The 20,174-nt window shown below is 35.9% G+C and overlaps 3 protein-coding genes across 3 annotated transcripts; all 3 read right to left on the bottom strand.

The window, feature by feature from the left end:
* LOC138333350 (pantetheinase-like) lies at nt 1-7,772 on the bottom strand. Its single transcript, XM_069281682.1, has 3 exons — nt 7,688-7,772; nt 4,439-4,637; nt 1-4,298 (listed from the first exon to the last, which is right to left on the bottom strand). The coding sequence occupies exons 2-3, from the start codon at nt 4,634-4,636 to the stop codon at nt 3,027-3,029; spliced, it is 1,470 nt and encodes a 489-aa protein (XP_069137783.1). The 5' UTR covers nt 4,637; nt 7,688-7,772; the 3' UTR covers nt 1-3,026.
* Nucleotides 7,773-7,847: 75 nt separating this feature from the next.
* Nucleotides 7,848-10,196, bottom strand: LOC138333351 (pantetheinase-like). Its single transcript, XM_069281683.1, has 2 exons — nt 9,905-10,196; nt 7,848-9,674 (listed from the first exon to the last, which is right to left on the bottom strand). Exons 1-2 carry the CDS (start codon nt 10,100-10,102, stop codon nt 8,412-8,414), a joined length of 1,461 nt encoding a protein of 486 aa, XP_069137784.1. The 5' UTR covers nt 10,103-10,196; the 3' UTR covers nt 7,848-8,411.
* Nucleotides 10,197-10,653: 457 nt separating this feature from the next.
* On the bottom strand, nt 10,654-15,608 carry LOC138333349 (pantetheinase-like). The gene is made up of 2 exons (XM_069281681.1): nt 15,259-15,608; nt 10,654-15,020 (listed from the first exon to the last, which is right to left on the bottom strand). Exons 1-2 carry the CDS (start codon nt 15,451-15,453, stop codon nt 13,749-13,751), a joined length of 1,467 nt encoding a protein of 488 aa, XP_069137782.1. The 5' UTR covers nt 15,454-15,608; the 3' UTR covers nt 10,654-13,748.
* Between the last annotated feature and the right edge of the window lie 4,566 nt (nt 15,609-20,174).

The raw sequence follows: 20,174 nt of genomic DNA, 5'->3' as shown, positions 1-20,174 counted from the left end.
CTAATTATTTCATTTAAATTTATAATCAAATGTACATTACCATACAAAAACAACGTCACGATGAACTATTGCTACAATGTACAATACGATTTGTACGTTGGCGTATTTCGGTCGTGTGGACTATACTGTAATAAAATAAAATTATTAATACATAAAATGTTAACATGAAGTATAAATATTTATGAATGAGTGGAAAACCCTCGTTGTTAATGACATTGAACATCGTTGTACATGGTGATGTGCCTGATGATAGAAGTTGATGAAATTAAACAGATGTGACGTCACAAGTGGAATTTCATGTTAATGAAGATATTAAACCCTATATAGCCTTTGTAGTGATTACTCAAATGATGTCACTGAAACAGGCATTGTTGATTGTCGGAGTCATTTAGAACATTTTAATATTTTATAATATTTTCCTCATCGAAGTTTTATTTTGTTTTCGCCCAATGGAATTGGCATGTAAGCCTACACATCTGTATATCCTGTTGGCTTATCCGTATCATTGTTGTTAAGATAATATTTCAAAAATGACTTCTTAGAAATATTTCAACGCCCACTACTTTTCTAAAAAGTTAAATTTTATCAAAAAATAATGTTACAAAACCAAATAAAATACAGGACTCCATGTGTCAATTTATGTACATGAAGGTTAATTTCGCACATTTACCGTGTAGCGTAGTGATAGTCAATTATACGGTAACTAGGACGACGCCGGGAAATATAAGACGAACTGCGTTATCCAAATGATCATTTTATTATACTTGTCTATTTAAAATTGTAATTATAATAACTATAGTATTTATGGTAAGTTAATATCTTTTGGGAACTTTGGTTAAGGTTTATACCTTTAAAAAAACAAGAAAAAATGAAACAATTGTGATGAAATCATTAGAACGAATATAACACAAATGAGCTCTTATAATACGGTGCAATATTGTTGTGAATATTTGTCTGATTAGAAAATAAAACCACTATAATTGATTTTTTATCCTGTGAACTCAACGAACTGGCAAATATTACAAGATGAGTTAATACTAATTAAGACACAAATAGTTATTTGAGGTTTTGAACTTTGCGGTTATTAAAACAATTAACTTCGTTCAGTATTTGTCAAATGATCTATTGTTATCGGATTTCCTCTTCTTATTCTAAATGATGAATTGAAGTGGCAGTATATAATACATAAATAAAACAGTGATATTATACATACGTCAATATGTCAATTTCAGAATAATTAATGTAATTAACACTCCACAGTATTCCTGTCATTAACTGCCTGATCTGTATTTGATCACCTTTGAAATTCCTTCATATTATTATCACATCATACAATATCATTGCAAATCCGTATTCATCAGTTTTCGCTGATGACGAAGACAGTGATTGTCGTTCTAATGATACTGCCGTCACTCTTTAAGTATTACGTAATGAGTTGCATACCATTTTGGATGCAACGTATTGAAAAAATTATCAAAATGAGCAAACAAAACTGACTAAATAATTAACTTCATAAGGTTTACAAATACATATAGAGATACAAATGTTGGATAGAGTAAAACAATTGTTTTCAACCTTTTTGATTGTTTATTTTAACAAGGTTCATTAATATAATCTCTTCCATATTTACAGTTTTATCATTTTGAGATGTTAAAACTTAAAAGTTTGCTGTGAGACTTTAATGTCCGTCTCTAGCAATGATTGTGTGTATACATTAAAACATAAATCATGACCAAAACAGTTTTGGCATTGACAGGTACTACTATGATGGATACCGTATGTTGAATAGGACAAAATATAATCTGACATCACAACGATAACTCAGTAGGAACTTTATAACCGATATTGAAATGTATCCCCTCATTAAGTAATAAAACTGAAGAAAGCATGACATTATGTTACACAATCTTCTCTTTTTTTTTTTTTTTGTAAATATTTTCCACAACTTAGAAACTAATATGTGGTAATACTAGTACAGTAACAGATGGAAACCTTCTACTCCACATAAAAAATCAAATTAATGTCGAAATATCAGACTACATTTTCTCAAAATATTTAACGGTCTGAATCCATTATACTGTAAATTTGGCGGATTTCCATGACGATACGTATCGTGAAAAGAATGTTTCAAATAAGGGTAAGTGGAATGATAGAAGTCGACACTCTAGATCACAAAATTAAATCATGAAAAATCCTTTGTAATGGAAATGTAAAAATAAGTTGCCACAAAAATACGTTGGTTTACAGCAGCAATTCAAGGTATAACTCAAACAATCGATTAGAAAGCAATAATTATTATTCTATGCAGTATAAAGTTCATAATAAGAGCCTCTGTGAAGGTAAATTAAATCTGTGCAGATGATGACATCATGATAAAGGTAACAAAACACCAAATAATTATAAAATGCATATTTTTACAATTAATGTTCCGGAACATAAGTCTTTACGGTCGTTTTAGTTCATTTGGATTAAAATTAGTCATAATCTTCATATTAACATATAATTAAACGGGTTTAATATGACCTAGCATGACATCCCCGCACACGACTATGCTGTATATAATACATTATGAATATATTATGATTCATCAGTAGAGTTTAAACATTCACTCCATTTCCTGGTACGCACTAAAAATATTTGCTTCCTTAAAATAAATACGTAGATGGAGTTATCACCATACTGTATATATATTTTATTTTTACTAGATAATTTGTATATGTAATTAATTGATGATTTAATAATCATGAGATTATTTAAGTGCAATTCCAAGCAGATGGATAAGTATGACTAACACATTGGTTATGGTACGAAACTACGATTTGTGACTGGTTGATGTATTGGGCTTAAGGCATATTTTCGTTTTACTTGAACTCCATAAAATTTAGATACCAGTGAATGTTTATAAATTTCTTTGGGCATATCAAAACAAAAATAACATCGTGTAATTTATAAATGATATTATCCGTAAAAAATGTTGACTCCACACCTCTAAAGCGCTATACAGTAGAATTAACAACACAACAGATTTATGGACCTCCAATGGCATACATCGATATAGACACTGGTGAACCAGGCACACCTACATCTATGATAATGGATTCTTGATACATCCATGTACGAGAAACTATCTCCAACGTAGAGTTGTCAAGGGTAACAAGTACTTCCGGTAAGACGTACCGATTCGAGGAAAAGTTTCCAAAGAATGACATCTTGTCCATATAGCCAATGGATTTGATCATTGACTGACCACAACTGGAAATCGAACCATTGGCACAAGGCACAAACGTGCAAACCTGAAGAGGATAGTGTCCATTGTAAGTGTGGATTCCATCAAACGCACCTAAAGCAAATAATGTATTTTGAAACAGTCCCTCATATGAAGCCATGCAACATAGCGTATTCTGGCAGACCTTATACTCTCCGTATCCCTTACTCATAGGAACAAACGAGTAGAGATCGTGGTTCATCATCGCCTGGAACCCATTGTCACTCGTCACAGAATCAACAGGGATTGTTTTACGTGACAGCCTTTGGTTATTTGTCAAATGTTTTCTGGAATGAACGCCGGGGTCAACGGGACTAAGCTCCTGAACTAGGAGTTTACCTCCACTGCTTGGTGACATATTGTTGTAGTAAACTTCATTATTTGAAGTGCCAGAAGGCCAGTAGATGCCACTGCCATAGTAACCCTTCGACGGCAAGTGTATGTTTGCCGCCATCAGGTTCACATGCATACCTTCTGAGAATGCAGAGTGGATCTCGATAGCAGCCAACAGGGGTAGTTCCATTTTCCATGCTACAGGGTAGACTATATTTGTCACGTTCATTTTCGTTATCACTGTTATGGCAGGATTTTGAAACATTATATCATAAGAGGAAAAAGTTGCGAAGCGTCCGAACGGTGTTGTAAACACTGTGTAGTTTGTAGTAGAGGGTCGGTCGAAGAAAACTTCTTCAGAATTTAGGTTCTGTTTGAAATATCGCGCAATGAATTTGCCGGTTGTGTCGTACACAAGATTGGTGCTATATTGAAAGTGTCCGTCAGACGGACATTGGTGATCAGATTCACTGCAGGGTTGCCTGGCCCCGATATTAGCCACAAGGTATATGGAGCTGTTCTTGGCCATACAACTGAGCTGGCGCTGTACGTCCGTGTTGTTATATCGAGAGGGGTCATCACACGGAGCCCAGGACTTGATATCAGGATCTGGTACAAACTCTAGGTATGGTGCGATGGTTTGTCTTGTCCAGCCGAGTCCATACAGACCGTACTCAGGAAACACAATGATCTGGGCTTTCTGTAAATCATAATGATAGTTTTGCTACAAAAATATCAGAGGAATAAACGGTTTTTTAATTATCAAAAACATATATCTTAAAATTATGATTATAAAATTTACAACTGGAATATAACACATAAGTGAAAGTCCTATATTACCTGTGCTGCCGCTTCCACACATTGCTCGCCGTAAACATCGAGGTTCTTTTTCATCACTGTCAAGGCCGTGTCACGTGATAAAACACGTGACCTTTGCGGCGGGAAAATAACAGCATGTTCATATACGGCTGCTTTGAATGCGTCTGCACAGTGAATAGCCACACTGAAGACTAACAGGTTAGAGATGTGTATCTTCATCCTGTTAATAAAAATCATGATAAAACTTTATTTACAATGTATACAATATTACTTACACCGGTGAAAATAGACCATATGCCGGTGCAGTAACATTATTGACATATTGATATCTCGGTCATTATTTCGTTCGGGAGTATACTATTTCCTGATATAGAATTTCATTTCAACAAATATATTGCAAATAATATGCAAATGAATTTGCAAAAGGCAAAGCCTATTTTAGCCATCTCCAAACAAATCCGGTATAGTACAATTATCGACAAAATATTTTAACATTTAACATTACATTATGAATTAATAATATTATTAGTGTATCTCCCCAACCTACCACCGTAGAAAAAATCTAAAAAAATCTTTTAGTTTCAGATATGAATTCTGATATACATTGCAATAAATATGTATTTTTAGGTCATCATGCACCGTCCGTCGTCCGCCGCTGTGCCGCGTAAACTTTTCATTCAAACAACTTCTTCTCAATAACCGTAAGGCCCAAAGTACTCATATTTGGCCTGTAGCATACTGGGATGAAGGGCTATCAAAGTTGTGAAAAAAATGACCTTGACCTACTTTCAAGGTCACAGGGGTCAAATAGGCTAAATTCTTTGAACGACTTCTTCTAACTAACCGAAAGGTCCAGGGTACTCATATTTGGCCTGTAGCATGCTGGGATGAAGGGCTATCAAAGTTGTGAAAATGAATGACCTTGACGTATTCAAGGTCACAGGGTCAAATAGGCTAAAATCTTTGAACGACTTCTTCTAACTAACCGAAAGGTCCAGGGTACTCATATTTGGCCTGTAGCATGCTGGGATGAAGGGCTACAAAGTTGTGAAAATAAATACCTTTACCTACTTTTCAAGGTCACCAGGGGTCAAATAGGCTAAAATCTTTGAACGACTTCTTCTAACTAACCGAAAGGTCCAGGGTACTCATATTTGGCCTGTAGCATGCTGGGATGAAGGGCTACAAAGTTGTGAAAATAAATGACCTTGACTACTTCAAGGTCACAGGGGTCAAATAGGCTAAAATCTTTGAACGACTCTTCTAACTAACCGAAAGGTCCAGGGTACTCATATTTGGCCTGTAGCATGCTGGGATAAGGGCTACCAAAGTTGTGAAAATAAATGACCTTGACCACTTCAAGGTCATAGATATAGGAGTCAAATAGACTAAAATCTTTGAATGACTTTTTCTAACTAACCGAAAGGTTCATGGTACTCATATTTGGCCTGTAGCATGCTGGGATGAAGGGCTACCAAAGTTGTGAAAATGAATGACCTTGACGTATGTCAAGGTCACAGGGGTCAAATATGCTAAATTCTTTGAACGATTTTTTTTAACTAACCCAAAAGTCCAGGATACTCATATTTTGCTGGTGGCATGCTGGGATGAAGGGTTACCATAATTATAAAATGAATGACCTTGACCTTCTTTCAAGGTCACAAGGGTCAATTAAGCTAAAATCTTTTAACTACACCTTTTAATTAGCCGAAAGGTCCAGGGTATTCATATTTAGTCAATAGCATGCTGAGATAAAGGGCTATCAAAGTAGTGGAAATGAATGACCTTGACCTACTTTCAAAGTCACGAGAGTCAAATATTCCAAAATCTTGAATTTTTAACTTCTTTTAAGTTCTACAGTGTGATTAAGCTGAAACCTGCATGAAATGATCCTGACATGGTCCCGACCAAGTGTTGTTATATTTTATGTCGATCCAAAATCCAAGATGGCTGCCACAGATGATCCAAGATGGCTGCCACAGATGCCATCTTGAAAACACATTTGAACTTCTTTTTAAGATCTACCAGTGCAATTTAACTGAAACTTGAAACATGAAATGAGACTGATATGATCTTGTCAAAGTGTTGTTATATCTCTGGTTGATCCCAGATTGAAGATGGCTACCATGACACCATATCTAATTATTTTCCTATACAGCTATTGCCAAGATAGTCAGATGACCGTTAAGGCCCTTGGGCCTCTTGTTTCTTCATCACAATTGTCACAGCCATGTAGTAGAGTTTTTGTGTTGAAATGCGAATAGGGAATATTATAATTATGTATTTTGGTTCTGAGTGATGATATAGAATCAGGATACATGAACAATCCTTTAACTGTTATATTGTACGCTGATGACCAGCAACGCAGGGATCATTTACAAAAACACGTTAACAAGTGATCATTCCATGCGTTCCATTTGCGGATTCGTACCAGTTGCACTAAAGTGAATCGGCACCACCCATATGAAAGATACGCTTCGAATATAAAAGCTAAGTATTTTCGGTGTTAACGATGAAATGGATATAAGAATAATACCTAGATAGTTCTCCATTTATTATCCAATAGGATAAACAACCAAAACACAAGAAATGTATTTTCACGGTGACAGAGGCACTGGCTGAATGGATAGTTTCACAGATAGTTTCAGCACACATTGAAATAAACGATCCAAGTAATTTTATCGGATATAAATACACACTGTCTTGTTTTCAACAAAGAAAACATTCCGGTGACAAATGAAGAATCTCGGGTCCGTCATCTTGGATACAATTGGTACGCTTCTGAAAACGAACCACTTGTACCGGTACAGTTTGGCTGGTACGACGCGTTCCATTACAGATACAGCGGATTCGTACCAGTTGTATCTGCAAATGGAACGCACGGATATAGTCATCCCGTAATATCTTAACTTATTTTCACGTGTGCACGAAACAACAATTGTCATAACATGCGCAAGCGTATTTATATTATGAATCCAATAATGGTTATATCTATCTAATCTACCGGTTTATATCTGTTGATAGCGCTTATAATCAGATGACATTCCTTTATACCATGTACACCCAAAGTCTAAATCAGAAACAGTTTCTTATTTATCTTATGATATTTCACCATATTCAATCTCCTATTAGATCAGACCCCATGCACATACGTTGTAAACAATGTTTTGGTACTAAGCGTGGGATGTTGGAAGTGGCACAGAATGAATTGTTTCTATGAGAAACGCTGTTTTAAAACTATCATTATATTGCTATAGATATGAAACTTACCTGATGACTGTTCACAGGAGCATTTCACAAACGACGAAGTCAATCCTGATTACAATTCGGAGGCTAAGTACAGGGTATGTATCCAAATGTATATTAAATATCATCGGACAGTTTATCTTTACTAGTTATATTTAGACATACGATATAAGATTACACGTATCAATGTATATGTGTTTATTTTCTCACTATCATGTGGCATATGTTGAAAGTTTCTGTCTCAAAAGAAACAATATGACAATATTTAGATATAGTATATTCATGGCTTAGCATGATGACTCTCAACTTTTTTATGTTGAACATTATGATTAAAGTCTAAATTTAAGATGCAGCTCCAGACGTTATGACGTATCATATGAATGTTATACCTACATATATACAGTAAATTTATATTTGCATGTTTATGCCGTTACATCTGTTGTATGCCATTGCAACGGTATGTCTTTGAAAAAACGATCCAAACAATATGCTGAAAAAATATGCTGTTAGCAATTTTACAACAATTGAGGGCCTATCGGCAATTATGTTAATCTACTCAACCTGTGTCAGTAGCAGCGTGTCCATAGTGTGATGGTATCTATTTTTATGGTATCGTTTACTACACACAAATGATCTTTGTTGGTTCTAGCCATTGTAACGACGTCTGTACTTCTCATAAGTGTTCCAAAGGAACATAATTTACAATATTCATTATATCAATCGTCTAAAATACAAATAACTTTCATTCTCATGGGCCACCAATGGCGTACATGGAAATAGACACGGGAGAACCAGGGATACCCACATCTATTATAATTGACTCCTGATAGAGCCAGGTGCGAGAAACTATGTCCAACGTAGAGTTGTCAAGGGTTACAAGTACTTCCGGTAAGACGTACCGATTCGAGGAAAAATTTCCAGAAAAAGACATCTTACTCATATATCCTACTGATTTGACCGATGGGTGACCACAACTTGAGATCGAACCATTCACACATGGAACAAACGTGCAAACTTGAAGAGGATAATGTCCATTATACGTGTGCATTCCATCAAACGCGCCTAAAGCAAACAACGTATTTTCGAACATTCCTTCATATAAGGTATCACAGCACAGATTATTTTGACAAACCTTGTATTCTCCGTAGCCGTTACTCAAAGGAATAAAGGTATACAAATCATGGTTCATATATGCCTGAAATTGGTTGTCATTGTTCACAGAATCTACGCGGAGTGTTTTAAATTGCACTTCATTCTTCCTAGGGTTTGTAATATGAACATCAATGTCTACGGGACTAAGATCCTGAACTAAAAGTTTTCCTCCGCTTCCTAATGACATATTGTTATAGTACACTTCATTATTGGAAGTACCAGATGGCCAGTAGATGCCACTTCCATAGTAACCTTTGGATGGCAAGTGCAGGTTTGCCGCCATTAGATTCACATGCATACCTTCTGAGAATGCTGAATGAATCTCGATAGCAGCCAACAAGGGTAGTTCCATTTTCCAAGCTGCAGGGTAGACTATATTGGTGATGTTCATTTTCTTTATCAGTGTTATGGCAGGGTTTTGAAACATTATATCGTAAGAGGAAAAAGTTGCGAAACGTCCAAACGGCGTAGTAAACACTGTGTAGTTTGTGATTGAGGGTCGGTCGAAGAAAACTTCGTCAGAATTTAGGTTTTGCTTGAAATATCGTGCGATGAATTTACCATTGGAATCGTACACAACATTTGTATTGAATTGGAAGTGTCCGTCAGGGGGACAGCTAGCATCGGATGCCTTACAGGGTAGCATGGCCCCGATATTAGCAACTAGGTATATAGCGCTTTTCTTTGCCATACAACTGAACTGGTGTTGTGCGGCAGTATCGTTATTCTCGGATTCATCACACGGATTCCAAGACATCGCCTCAGGGTCTGGAACAAACTCCAGGAATGGCACGATGGTCTTTCTTGTCAAGTCAAGCCCGTTAAGGCCGTATTCCGGAAATACAATGATCTGGGCTTTCTGTGAATAAAATGTGCATATTAATTTCATGATTTTATAATCACATTTTCAAGGCCTATAACGATGCATGTGTAAGGTAATAAGTTGATGCAATATGTTATTGGAAATATGGGCCGTTATCTTGTTTATATACAGGTATTTTCTTCTAAATTGTCAAACTCTCAAATCATATGAACGATATGTTTATTTAATGCAGGAAGAACAAAACTTCAAAAATATCTAAATATTACCTGAGCAGCAGCTTCCATACATTTGGCTTTGTAAACATCGAGATTCGTTTTCATCACTGCCAATGCTGTGTCACGTGATAATACACGTGATATTTGTGGCGGTAAAATGACAGCATGCTCATATACGGCTGCTTTGAATGCGTCTGACGAGTAAATAAGCACACAGAAGATCAACAGACTTGGGATCTGCAACTTCATCCTAAATGTTAAAAGCAAAATTCAATACAATACAACAAAGATCGCATAGTATATTTTTTCGGTAGATATATTTTCTGTAATAACAACATAGTCGTATATAGCGTTACTGTTATATTACAAACCAAGGGAATTTAGTATCATGTAGGGATTGGATTTCGTTTTTATGTTAACCATGCTTGTATGGAGCAATTCCTCTAAGAATATTTTCTATGGGACGCGTTAGCGCCCCATATTGAATATATTCTTAGAGGAATTACTCCATACAAGCATGGTTAACATAAAAATGAAATCCAATCCCTATATTTCCACTCACACGACTTTTCATTTATATTTCATGCAATAAAATCGTCATTTGAAAGTGACGTAATTATTCAATAAAAGTCGGTCAAAAGTGGGAGGACCTTACTCAATTGAACAGCAAATGATGACTCTTCACGTAAGATAGAATTATTTATCCGCGACGAAAAAAAGTTCGATATTTTAATGTAAATAAACATGACAAACAGAGTAAATTTCAGTGATAATTTTATTTAATCATATCAGAACTTCAAATAGGTATTCAATTTTGCTAAAAGTTAATATATAGCGTAATAACATAAAGTGTTTGTACTCGGCCACATGTGTGAACTCGGTGACCGTTATTGTGAAGCGAGGCGAGGCTGACGCACGCTTACACACTATGAGTTTTCCGAAGTTGTCAAAACACCGATGTTCAAGTAGCTAAATTTGTTTGAGATTGTCGTCTGACTTGACGATATTACATCCTTCGGAGCCATGTGATTATATAATCTACGCTTAGATCTATCGCCATCTATAGATGGAACAACTTCACTTGTGTTCGATGGATACAATGTATTTGTGGTGACGTGTGACTGTCAACACGTGGATTACTAGCGGTGCATGTTTTATATAATACACATGATTGAATTCTTAGTCAAAGAACAAACACAAGAGAATATGTTTATAACTGACCTAGCTCTGTCAGAGGGTCTCACGCCCGTCAACCCCAAAGACTCGATCGTAGGACACAGACACAGAGGTAATGTTTACATTTGACATCCATAATTTTTAACAAAAATGAAAGCGCTGCACGTCGCCCCGGTCGGGATATTTTTCCCGTTTCTTTATACAATTGTTAATTTTCAAAATGTATGTATCATATATAAATATAAAACATATATGTATTGTTTACATTTTCCCCAAATTCTATGAAAAACAGTAATATACACGTAATGTTACGTCAAAATGTAAACAAAGCCATGTGTTTCTTTTTTTTACAAAGTAGCCCCTTTACGTTGCATAAGCATAATAGCAGAAGCGTTAGCGCTCCTCGGATGATATGTAGATAGCTCCTGCTATTCATAGCCGCTATGAAAATTAGAAAAAACCTTCATTGCATATATTTACATTAGAATAATTTATGAAAATAAAAATTATTTAAAGGTTATTATATGATATTTAAAATCATGACACCCATATACAACGAGAAACGAGATTAATGGAACAGCTGGATGACAAAGTTGTTCCACAACGTCGCGTTTTCAAGCTTCCGCCTTCCAGTCGACTTTTTTTGCAAGTGACAAACGATAAACAAAACATATAGTTAAAATAAGATTTGATTGACTTATTAAAGTAAACATTTGTTGAGTCTATACCAAGAAACACTTCATTAAAGATTTATAAATACATTAAAATATTGGGGGGTACTATTTTTTATTGATATAAAACTGACATGAAATTAGCTGATCGATGCACGAGAACCGTTGTATTCATATTGTATTCATAGTGTTTTCATAAGCAAACGTTTGTTTTCGTCAGTTGGGTTGATTCATATTACACACTTGATACATGTACTTAATGTGGAACAATACTATATTAACCTGTGTCCATTCGTGTGTTCATTAACACGTACAAAAGTAGGTTACGGAGGAAAGACTTACCTGATGCTTGTTTCTGAGATAATAATACAACAGCTGAAGTCGGTAAAGATAACGATTTCTGAACTTACACTGTATATTATCGGCCTCTTTATCACAATTCATAATGTTCAGACGAGCAATATACGATAACAGATATCTAGGTTTGTTTTCTCAGTGGAGTAGCATTTACATGTATACATAGAATTCCTTTATTTCCTCTTGGTACAGATTTACATTAACCATAGAATTGTTTATATTAAATCAAAACAACAAAGTATATATGCATAATACATTGTCTATCGTCTGGCATATGGTCGTATTTCGTAATTCGATACGTCTAATACGTTTACTAAATAATCTAACAATACATCGCGAATTTTGAATAGTGAAAAAAACTGGACTAGATATTGCACCGTTATATTGTCAGTTTCCTTCTTACATAATTTACACATTACTGTGTTTTTTCTCAAAGCAGAATGATAGCTTTACAAGTTCGCCAACTTTTAATGGATATTTCGGGTATTCCAAACTCAGCAGTCACAGCGAGGTGTGACCTTGAGTGTCTTCTCACACTGAAGTAGCAGTATATAAGTAGTTATTGGTGAAAGATAAAATGTTGACAACAAAATTGCGAGATTTGCAAATAAAATTAATTGCTAGGCATAACATGTACATATGATGACTGTCAAAGTACTGTGTTGATTATTACACGATAATTTGAATTTAAGATACTGGTGTGATACCCTAAAAACTTTAAAATATGCCGGCCTCGAAAATAAGCCTGTACCTACGGTAAAAAATGCCCCGAAAATAAGCACGATTCCGAAATAAACCATTTCTGAGAGTAAGCCTGTTTCAAGCAACCAAGTACATAATGTAAAATGGTATACATTTAGTTGAATTCCATAAATGACGTTCTAGGTTTCTTGACAGTGTATATTTTTCTGTAAACACATAGAACCTATTATACTTTGTAAGTAATAATCATGTATCAGTAATTAAATGCATGTTTCTACGACAGTTGGGAAAGGCATGAAAAATAATTAAAAAAAAAAAATGCGTGCGAACCTTTAGCACGTATTTAAGGAAACATAAAATATGTTCAGTTGCTTGCATTGTCCTTGATTGATATTAAAGACAAGGATATTTTATATTAACCAAATACCATAACAAATCAATTGAAAAGGGAAAAGTAAGGGAGTTAACTCAAACAAAGAAATATATGAAAACCTCGTAAATAAGCCGAGCCGTATTTGAACACTGCTGAAAAATACTCTCGAAAGTTAGTTCATTTAAGAATAAGCCGCGTCTTATTTTTAAGGTTTAATTTTGATAATAACTTATGCACATACTCGCTTTGATACGAGAGTCAACAGTCAAAAAACTTAATCTATAAAACTATCAATGTCTGTCATTTAGTGAAGCTTGTGTGCAATTTCATTTCAGCATTGGAAAAATCAACATGGAGTAATAACTGGCTTTCCAATATCAGTGGTGTACTCGAATTACTGGCTATTATATAGATTTTACTGACCACCTAGTCACCACAAAAGTTACCAATATGACCAAACTTCCAAAGTAAATGAAGGAGAAAAACCTGTCGTGCGTTTGCCGGTAGTGTTATCAATTTTACTTATCAGAGCTCGATTAACACAACATAGTTTACTAGTCTCCAATTATAGACAGAAAAAGGCAGAATCATATATTCATATACAAATATGCTCTGGTTATGGACCCCCAATGGCGTACATGGATATAGACACTGGTGAACCAGGTACGCCTACATCTATTACGAGTGACCCTTGATACAGCCAGGTGAGTCCAACTATGTCTAATGTGGAATTGTCACGTGTTACAAGTACTTCCGGTAAGACGTATCGATTGGTTGAGAAGTTTCCAGAGAATGTCATCGTGCTTATAAAGCCGATAGAATGGACGGACGAATGACCGCAGCTGGCGATGGATCCATTGATACACGGTACGAATGTGCAAACCTGAAGAGGATAGTGTCCATTGTATGTATGCATTCCATCAAACGCACCTAAAGCATATAATACGTTCTCGAACATTCCTTGAAAAAATACCTGACAGCATAATGTATTCTGACAAACCTTGTAGTGTCCATATCCTTTAGTAAAAGGAACAAATGTATATAAATCATGGTTCATAACTGCCTGGAACTCGTCATCTCTGGTCGTAGATCTTTCGTTGACGTTGTTTTGTGGTAAATTATGTTTCTGAAATGTTGCATATTTAGTTGGGATATTGGAGTCTACCGGAGTAAGATCCTGAACTAGGAGCTTCCCTCCGCTACTTAGCGACATGTTGTTATAGTACACTTCATTATTGGACGCACCAGATGGCCAATATATGCCACTCCCTAGGTAGCCAATGGACGGCAAATGGAGATTGGCCGCCATTAGGTTCACGTGCATACCTTCTGAAAAAGCTGAATGAATCTCGATAGCAGCCAACAGGGGTAGTTCCATTTTCCATGCTACAGGGTAGACTATATTTGTCACGTTCATTTTCGTTATCATTGTTATGGCAGGATTTTGAAACATTATATCGTAAGAGGAAAAAGTTGCGAAACGTCCAAAAGGCGTGGTAAACACTGTGTAGTTTGTGATTGAGGGTCGGTCGAAGAAAAGTTCATCAAAATTCAGATTTTGCTTGAAATATCGTGCGATGAATTTACCATTGGAATCGTACACAACATTTGTACTGAATTGGAAGTGTCCGTCAGACGGACAGTGGAGGTCAGATCCACTACAAGGTTGTCTGGCCCCGATATTCGCAACAAGGTATATGGAGCTGTTCTTGGCCATACAACTGAGCTGGCGTTGTACGTCCGTGTTGTTATATCGAGAGGGGTCATCACACGGAACCCAGGACTTGGTATAAGGATCTGGTACAAACTCTAGGTAAGGCGCGATGGTTCGTCTTGTCCAGCCAAGTCCATACAGACCGTACTCAGGAAACACAATGATCTGGGCTTTCTGTAAAGAAAAAGTTTTAAAGGTATAAAATGCCACTTGCTATGTACATTTTGTGTTTCAAAGCAAATACTTTCTTGGTCCTCTCGAGTATCGCATCAGATTGTGCTACCACATGTACGTGTAACTTCAGGAAAACTGGCTAAGAGCTGACAAGAACATGTACCCACAACATTTTTTTTCAGATCGGGAGTGAGAATGTTCATCTGGATTGTTATCATGTTGGATCTATATTAGTTACCTGAACAGCTGCTTCCATGCATTGTTCCCTGTAAACATCGAGATTATTTTTCATCACCGACAAGGACGCGTCACGTGATAACACACGTGACCGTTGTGGCGGGAATATCACAGCATGTTCATACACGGCTGCTTTAAATGCAGCTACAGGAAGCAGTATACAGAAAAGGAACTGTATTGATATCTGTGACGTCATTCTGGTAAAAACACACACAAGACATATTAAACAGGAGCTCCATGAACCCTTATAACGGTTACGTGAGCTCGGATACAGATTAATGAAACAAAGACATACAAACACTATATACTGGCCCACCGGGCCCTCGAAGTCACTCAATGATTTTATAAATTTGACTTTTTAATCTATGAAGAGTATTTGGTTCAATAAAATCTGTGAATTCATCAGAAGATTTTTTGAAATATTAGCCATTTTGACTCCTTTTGGCACCGCCCCTCTGCCCCTGAGGGTCTTCCAGAACCAATTTAGATATGATGTTGAAATGCTATCTCAGGCAAATTATTTTAACCCAGTTTTACTCATTTCATATGAAAATTGAGCAAATTATGCTCATAAATGTGTTTTCCAATATAAACTGTAGTAGATTTGACCCCACCCCGTGGGTAAATCTCAGACCATAGGGTCAAATAATTCATAATTTTTGTAAAGGACCTTCAGACCTTTTAATCTATGAAGAGCATTTGATTTTACCTTTTCGGGAATTTCAGAAGAAGATTTTTTATCCCCTTTGGCCCCACCCCTAAAGCTCCTGAGGTCAATCGTTGAAAGTTTGTTAATAGGATTGAATGGCCATCTCATGCTGATAATTCTGACAACATTTGACTCATTGCTTATTACAAATGACCAAATAATGCCAAATAATGTGTTTGTTTCTGTATAAACTATTGTAAACTTAACCCCCTTCGCAAGAGGAAATATGAGACTTAAGAAAATATTAGTCACAAATTTTGTAAAGAAAAATATGTGTGAGTGGAGAAAAAGATTTTGAAATTTTAGTAAAATTAACTCCTTTTGGCCCCTCTCACAGCTGCATGAGGGGTGGGGTCGGAGGGGGGTTGGGGTTGCGGCCAAGATTTCAGTGAAATTGCTTCAGCAGTTTTGGAGAAGAAGTCGAAAATGTAAATTGTTTAGGGACATCAGATGCCCGACAGAAGACGACGGACAAAAGGCGATTAAAATAGGTCACTTGAGACTTCGTCTCAGGTGACCTAAAATATCATTGCAATTATTGAATCGAAGAAATCCCGATTGAGTCTGATGTTGATACATTTTAGCTAATTAATATTTTTTGAATAAAATCTGTATATATCGGCAATACAAAGGCGCAAGCAGTTGGTTATTTATGTTTAACGCCCATTATCGTTTTTTAAGGACGATGTGGCATTTTCAAGTGTGGCCTGTGGCACTATGTAATTGTGCTAGGGCTTTGCAAGTCCATGTATCAAACTCTGACATTAGTTTTGCCTCGCACATGCGCAATGCACCACAGGTCACACTTGAAAACGGTCACAAATGAAACTGCCATTATTGTTCCTTGTCTGCGTTGTGTGTTTTGAGGTTGAAGTAAAAATTCTTGTTGTGTCACAGTTGCCCGATCTATATAGTATTGTCTCATTGTAAAAGCATCCATGATACTCCAGGTGTTATATCGCTGACGTTTCATCCACTCCTAGACTATCTGTTGTAAAACTGGAGGCTTCAGAAGGTACTGCTTATTTGAGTCATTCGATGAACATCAAAGGAGTTGTATAATTGTAAACTTTTGCTGACTGTGTTGCTTCGAAGGCGGTATCTCTGTAATCTTTAAAAGAAGTCTCAGCAGGCCTGTCATAGGTCAGGTTTTTTTTCTCCTGAACTGCCTCCAGTTTAACTATAAGATTGTCCAGGTGCGGGCATTACGCCAGTTATAGAAACCCCTGGAGTATCGAGGATGATGGAGCAGATACTAAGACACTAGATACAAAAATTGTAGCACATATCCCGTCCGCGATGTCAATGTGTTATGGTCACTTACGGATCATGGGTGACCGTATCCCCTGGACAATAAAACGGGGATGAGTATACACATTACCGGTCGGGAGACACTCTAGGGAAAATGTTAAATGTCTTTTGGGAAAAAAGGAAAGATAGTATACCAAAAGTAAACTTTCGTGATTAATCAGCTGATTTATTTTCTAGTCTTACATACTTCTTCCCTTAATATATCAATTAAAACATGCTTTGTACTGTTAATAAATGTTTCTTCAATCAATTTTGTGGACAACCAGTATATTAAAATCCCCATCCGTTTTGAAGCCTTGTTTATAAATATTTGTAAAGTTATGATGGATAGCCACAACAAAACTTACCTAGTGCATGGCAGGTGTGATAATCTAATGATATAGTGTGTCTGATAACGTTTTGAAGGCCAAGGACACCATGCGTATCTGATCGTATATACTGTACATTTATCATTTACTTGCCACTTTATGTTTTCAGAAAAACGAACTAGAAGTTTATTAAAATTAACGCTTGGTCATGTAGCATCTATATGTGTACTCCAATACTTAATACTCATTACATGAAATGATTTATTTTGCTTTTTGTAGATGCGCAATCAGTACTACATTTCATATAGACCATAACGCTGTGGACTTTTTCAAGACTTAGTTATGTGTTTCTAATATATTCATCTGGAAGTAAAGAAGCTCAAACTTTTCAATTGAGGTAATGATGTAAATCAAATAACGGTTTTAGCAGAAGAAAAATACTTATTCGTCTATTCATGTTTTGATAGACAAAAAACAACAACATATTTTTCGTCAGCGGTGTAGCATTAATTACTAAACAATTGTCAAAACTTTTCTCTGATGTTAATTACAAGAAGAACGACGGCCATATATATATATCTATATATATAGGACGTCACCCTGAAAAAGTCAACGTTTGGACAATGAAGGTATTAAGCGCAATTACCATAAGAGAAAAGTGGAAGTACATGTATAGGGTACATTTGTCTGTCACTCTGTAATCTTTAAATCAATTTTATTCAGGCCTGTGGTTTGTCAGGTTTTTTCTTTCTTCCGAACTACCTCTAGTTTTACTACAAGATAGTCCAGGGTGGATTTAACGTCAGTGATAGTAACCCCTGGAGTATCGAGGATTGGCCATGCGCTAATCAATATATTGAAATGTCTAATCTGTATCTGCCTTTTGCTAATAATGTGTCTCGCTCTTCATTCGAATAACTATTATAAGGTGTCCGAAACTTTAAAGTGTACAGGAAAGGGGATACTTTTAATACTGGAAAATAACCTCTTTTTGAGTTCTGGCGTCCAAATAATTAATGATTAGATTATATGAATAAAATCCGCGCACATTGTATCGCGATGTCCTGACATATTTGAAGGGAGGCAACTCCTATTTGAGTCGCTATAAACAGGTGACAATTATCGTGCCTGGTTGCCTTGTGTCGACCGCTCTGTCAGTTTAATATACGGATTAGTCACTTCACATTGTGCACACAGATTCTATTCGCTAAGACGAAGTTCATCATGTTTTTTGCCCTAAACTATAAAAAATATGAAATATAATTTATATCGCCGCTGTAGAATTTCTGTCACTATTTAAAACCGACCCGTTGTTCAAAGCGATACGAGTTGCCTCCCTTTAAACGTTGTTAGCAAGCACACGGAAATTCATGATTTAATTATTATATATTTCGACATTTATACATACAATCGTCTATGTAGCTATTTATAAATACGCTTATTTATTCATATTATTAATAATTAATTTATTGGAAACATAACTAATATATTTAAAACAAAAATGAAAATCCAAAATCGAAAAACATAACACTAATTCAAAGTATCATTGAGCTTGAAGGACATTTATTCTGCCTTTCACGTAGGGCGATATGGTATAAGGCGACTAAATTTAGGTTCTTATCCTTTCTTTTCTTCTTAGCTAACTTTCCTAACGTCTCTCTTGACAATGCCTCACTTTTGGCTTTCATTTAAGGGCTCAGCCCTGTGAGGATTTAAGGCTCTGAATGGGACACATCATAGTCTATCAAAATGGTAGTTTATGCTCCTGCTTAGTGCTCATCATAAAAGCAGTGGAATAACTGTTTAACCGGTTGTGTTCGGTGAAGTAGGTAGCATGGTTCAGTGATATAGCACTATAAAACAGCAATTGTTCCACTATACAGACTGTGCAAGAAGACACAATACCAATATATAAAATATACCACAGTCTTCCAAAACACACAGATGTTCACACAGGCAACATATCCCACACAAGAGAATCCCTCCTTAAAGTCACAACTTACCATGCACTCATAATTCAAATAATATATCTATTATCATGATATGCTATTTGAAACCACTTATGTTTTAAGCTTCCATAGTCAAGATTGTCTTGTCATCTTTATCATATCTTTAGTAAGGTAGTATGCACTTAAAGTGGTAATTCATTATCAACTATGAAATGATAGATTGTGTATTGTCTTTCATGTGTGTATGTTACGTCATAATGAAAATCAATAAAATATAAATGATAAAAAAAAGTTCAGTGAATACTTACTTCGGTTTTTTTTTGTAAATCTCAATATCTTTGTAATTTACGTTTGAATTGCCAGATGCTGCTAGTCTGCGTAAAGCTCAGGACATATTTACTCGAGTTATTAAGTTCACCGGGAAAAGTTAACGGACGATACGCGGCCACGGTCAAAAGACTATCGCAATAGGTAACCATGATGCAGCAGCCCAATAAAAGATTATTTTTCCTTTCAGTTTGAACATATTGATAAACATAGTTACGATCCATCGACGCTACACAATGAAATAACATGTAAAATTGATTTATACATTGGGGTAAGATTTCTATACTTTTGGAAACGTTTTGGATGTTGATGG

Source organism: Argopecten irradians, chromosome 10 (assembly GCF_041381155.1).
Source record: "Argopecten irradians isolate NY chromosome 10, Ai_NY, whole genome shotgun sequence".
Taxonomy (NCBI): Eukaryota; Metazoa; Mollusca; class Bivalvia; order Pectinida; family Pectinidae; genus Argopecten; species Argopecten irradians.
The sequence above is the reverse complement of the archived record's forward strand: the minus strand, read 5'-3'. Positions and strand labels throughout refer to the sequence as shown.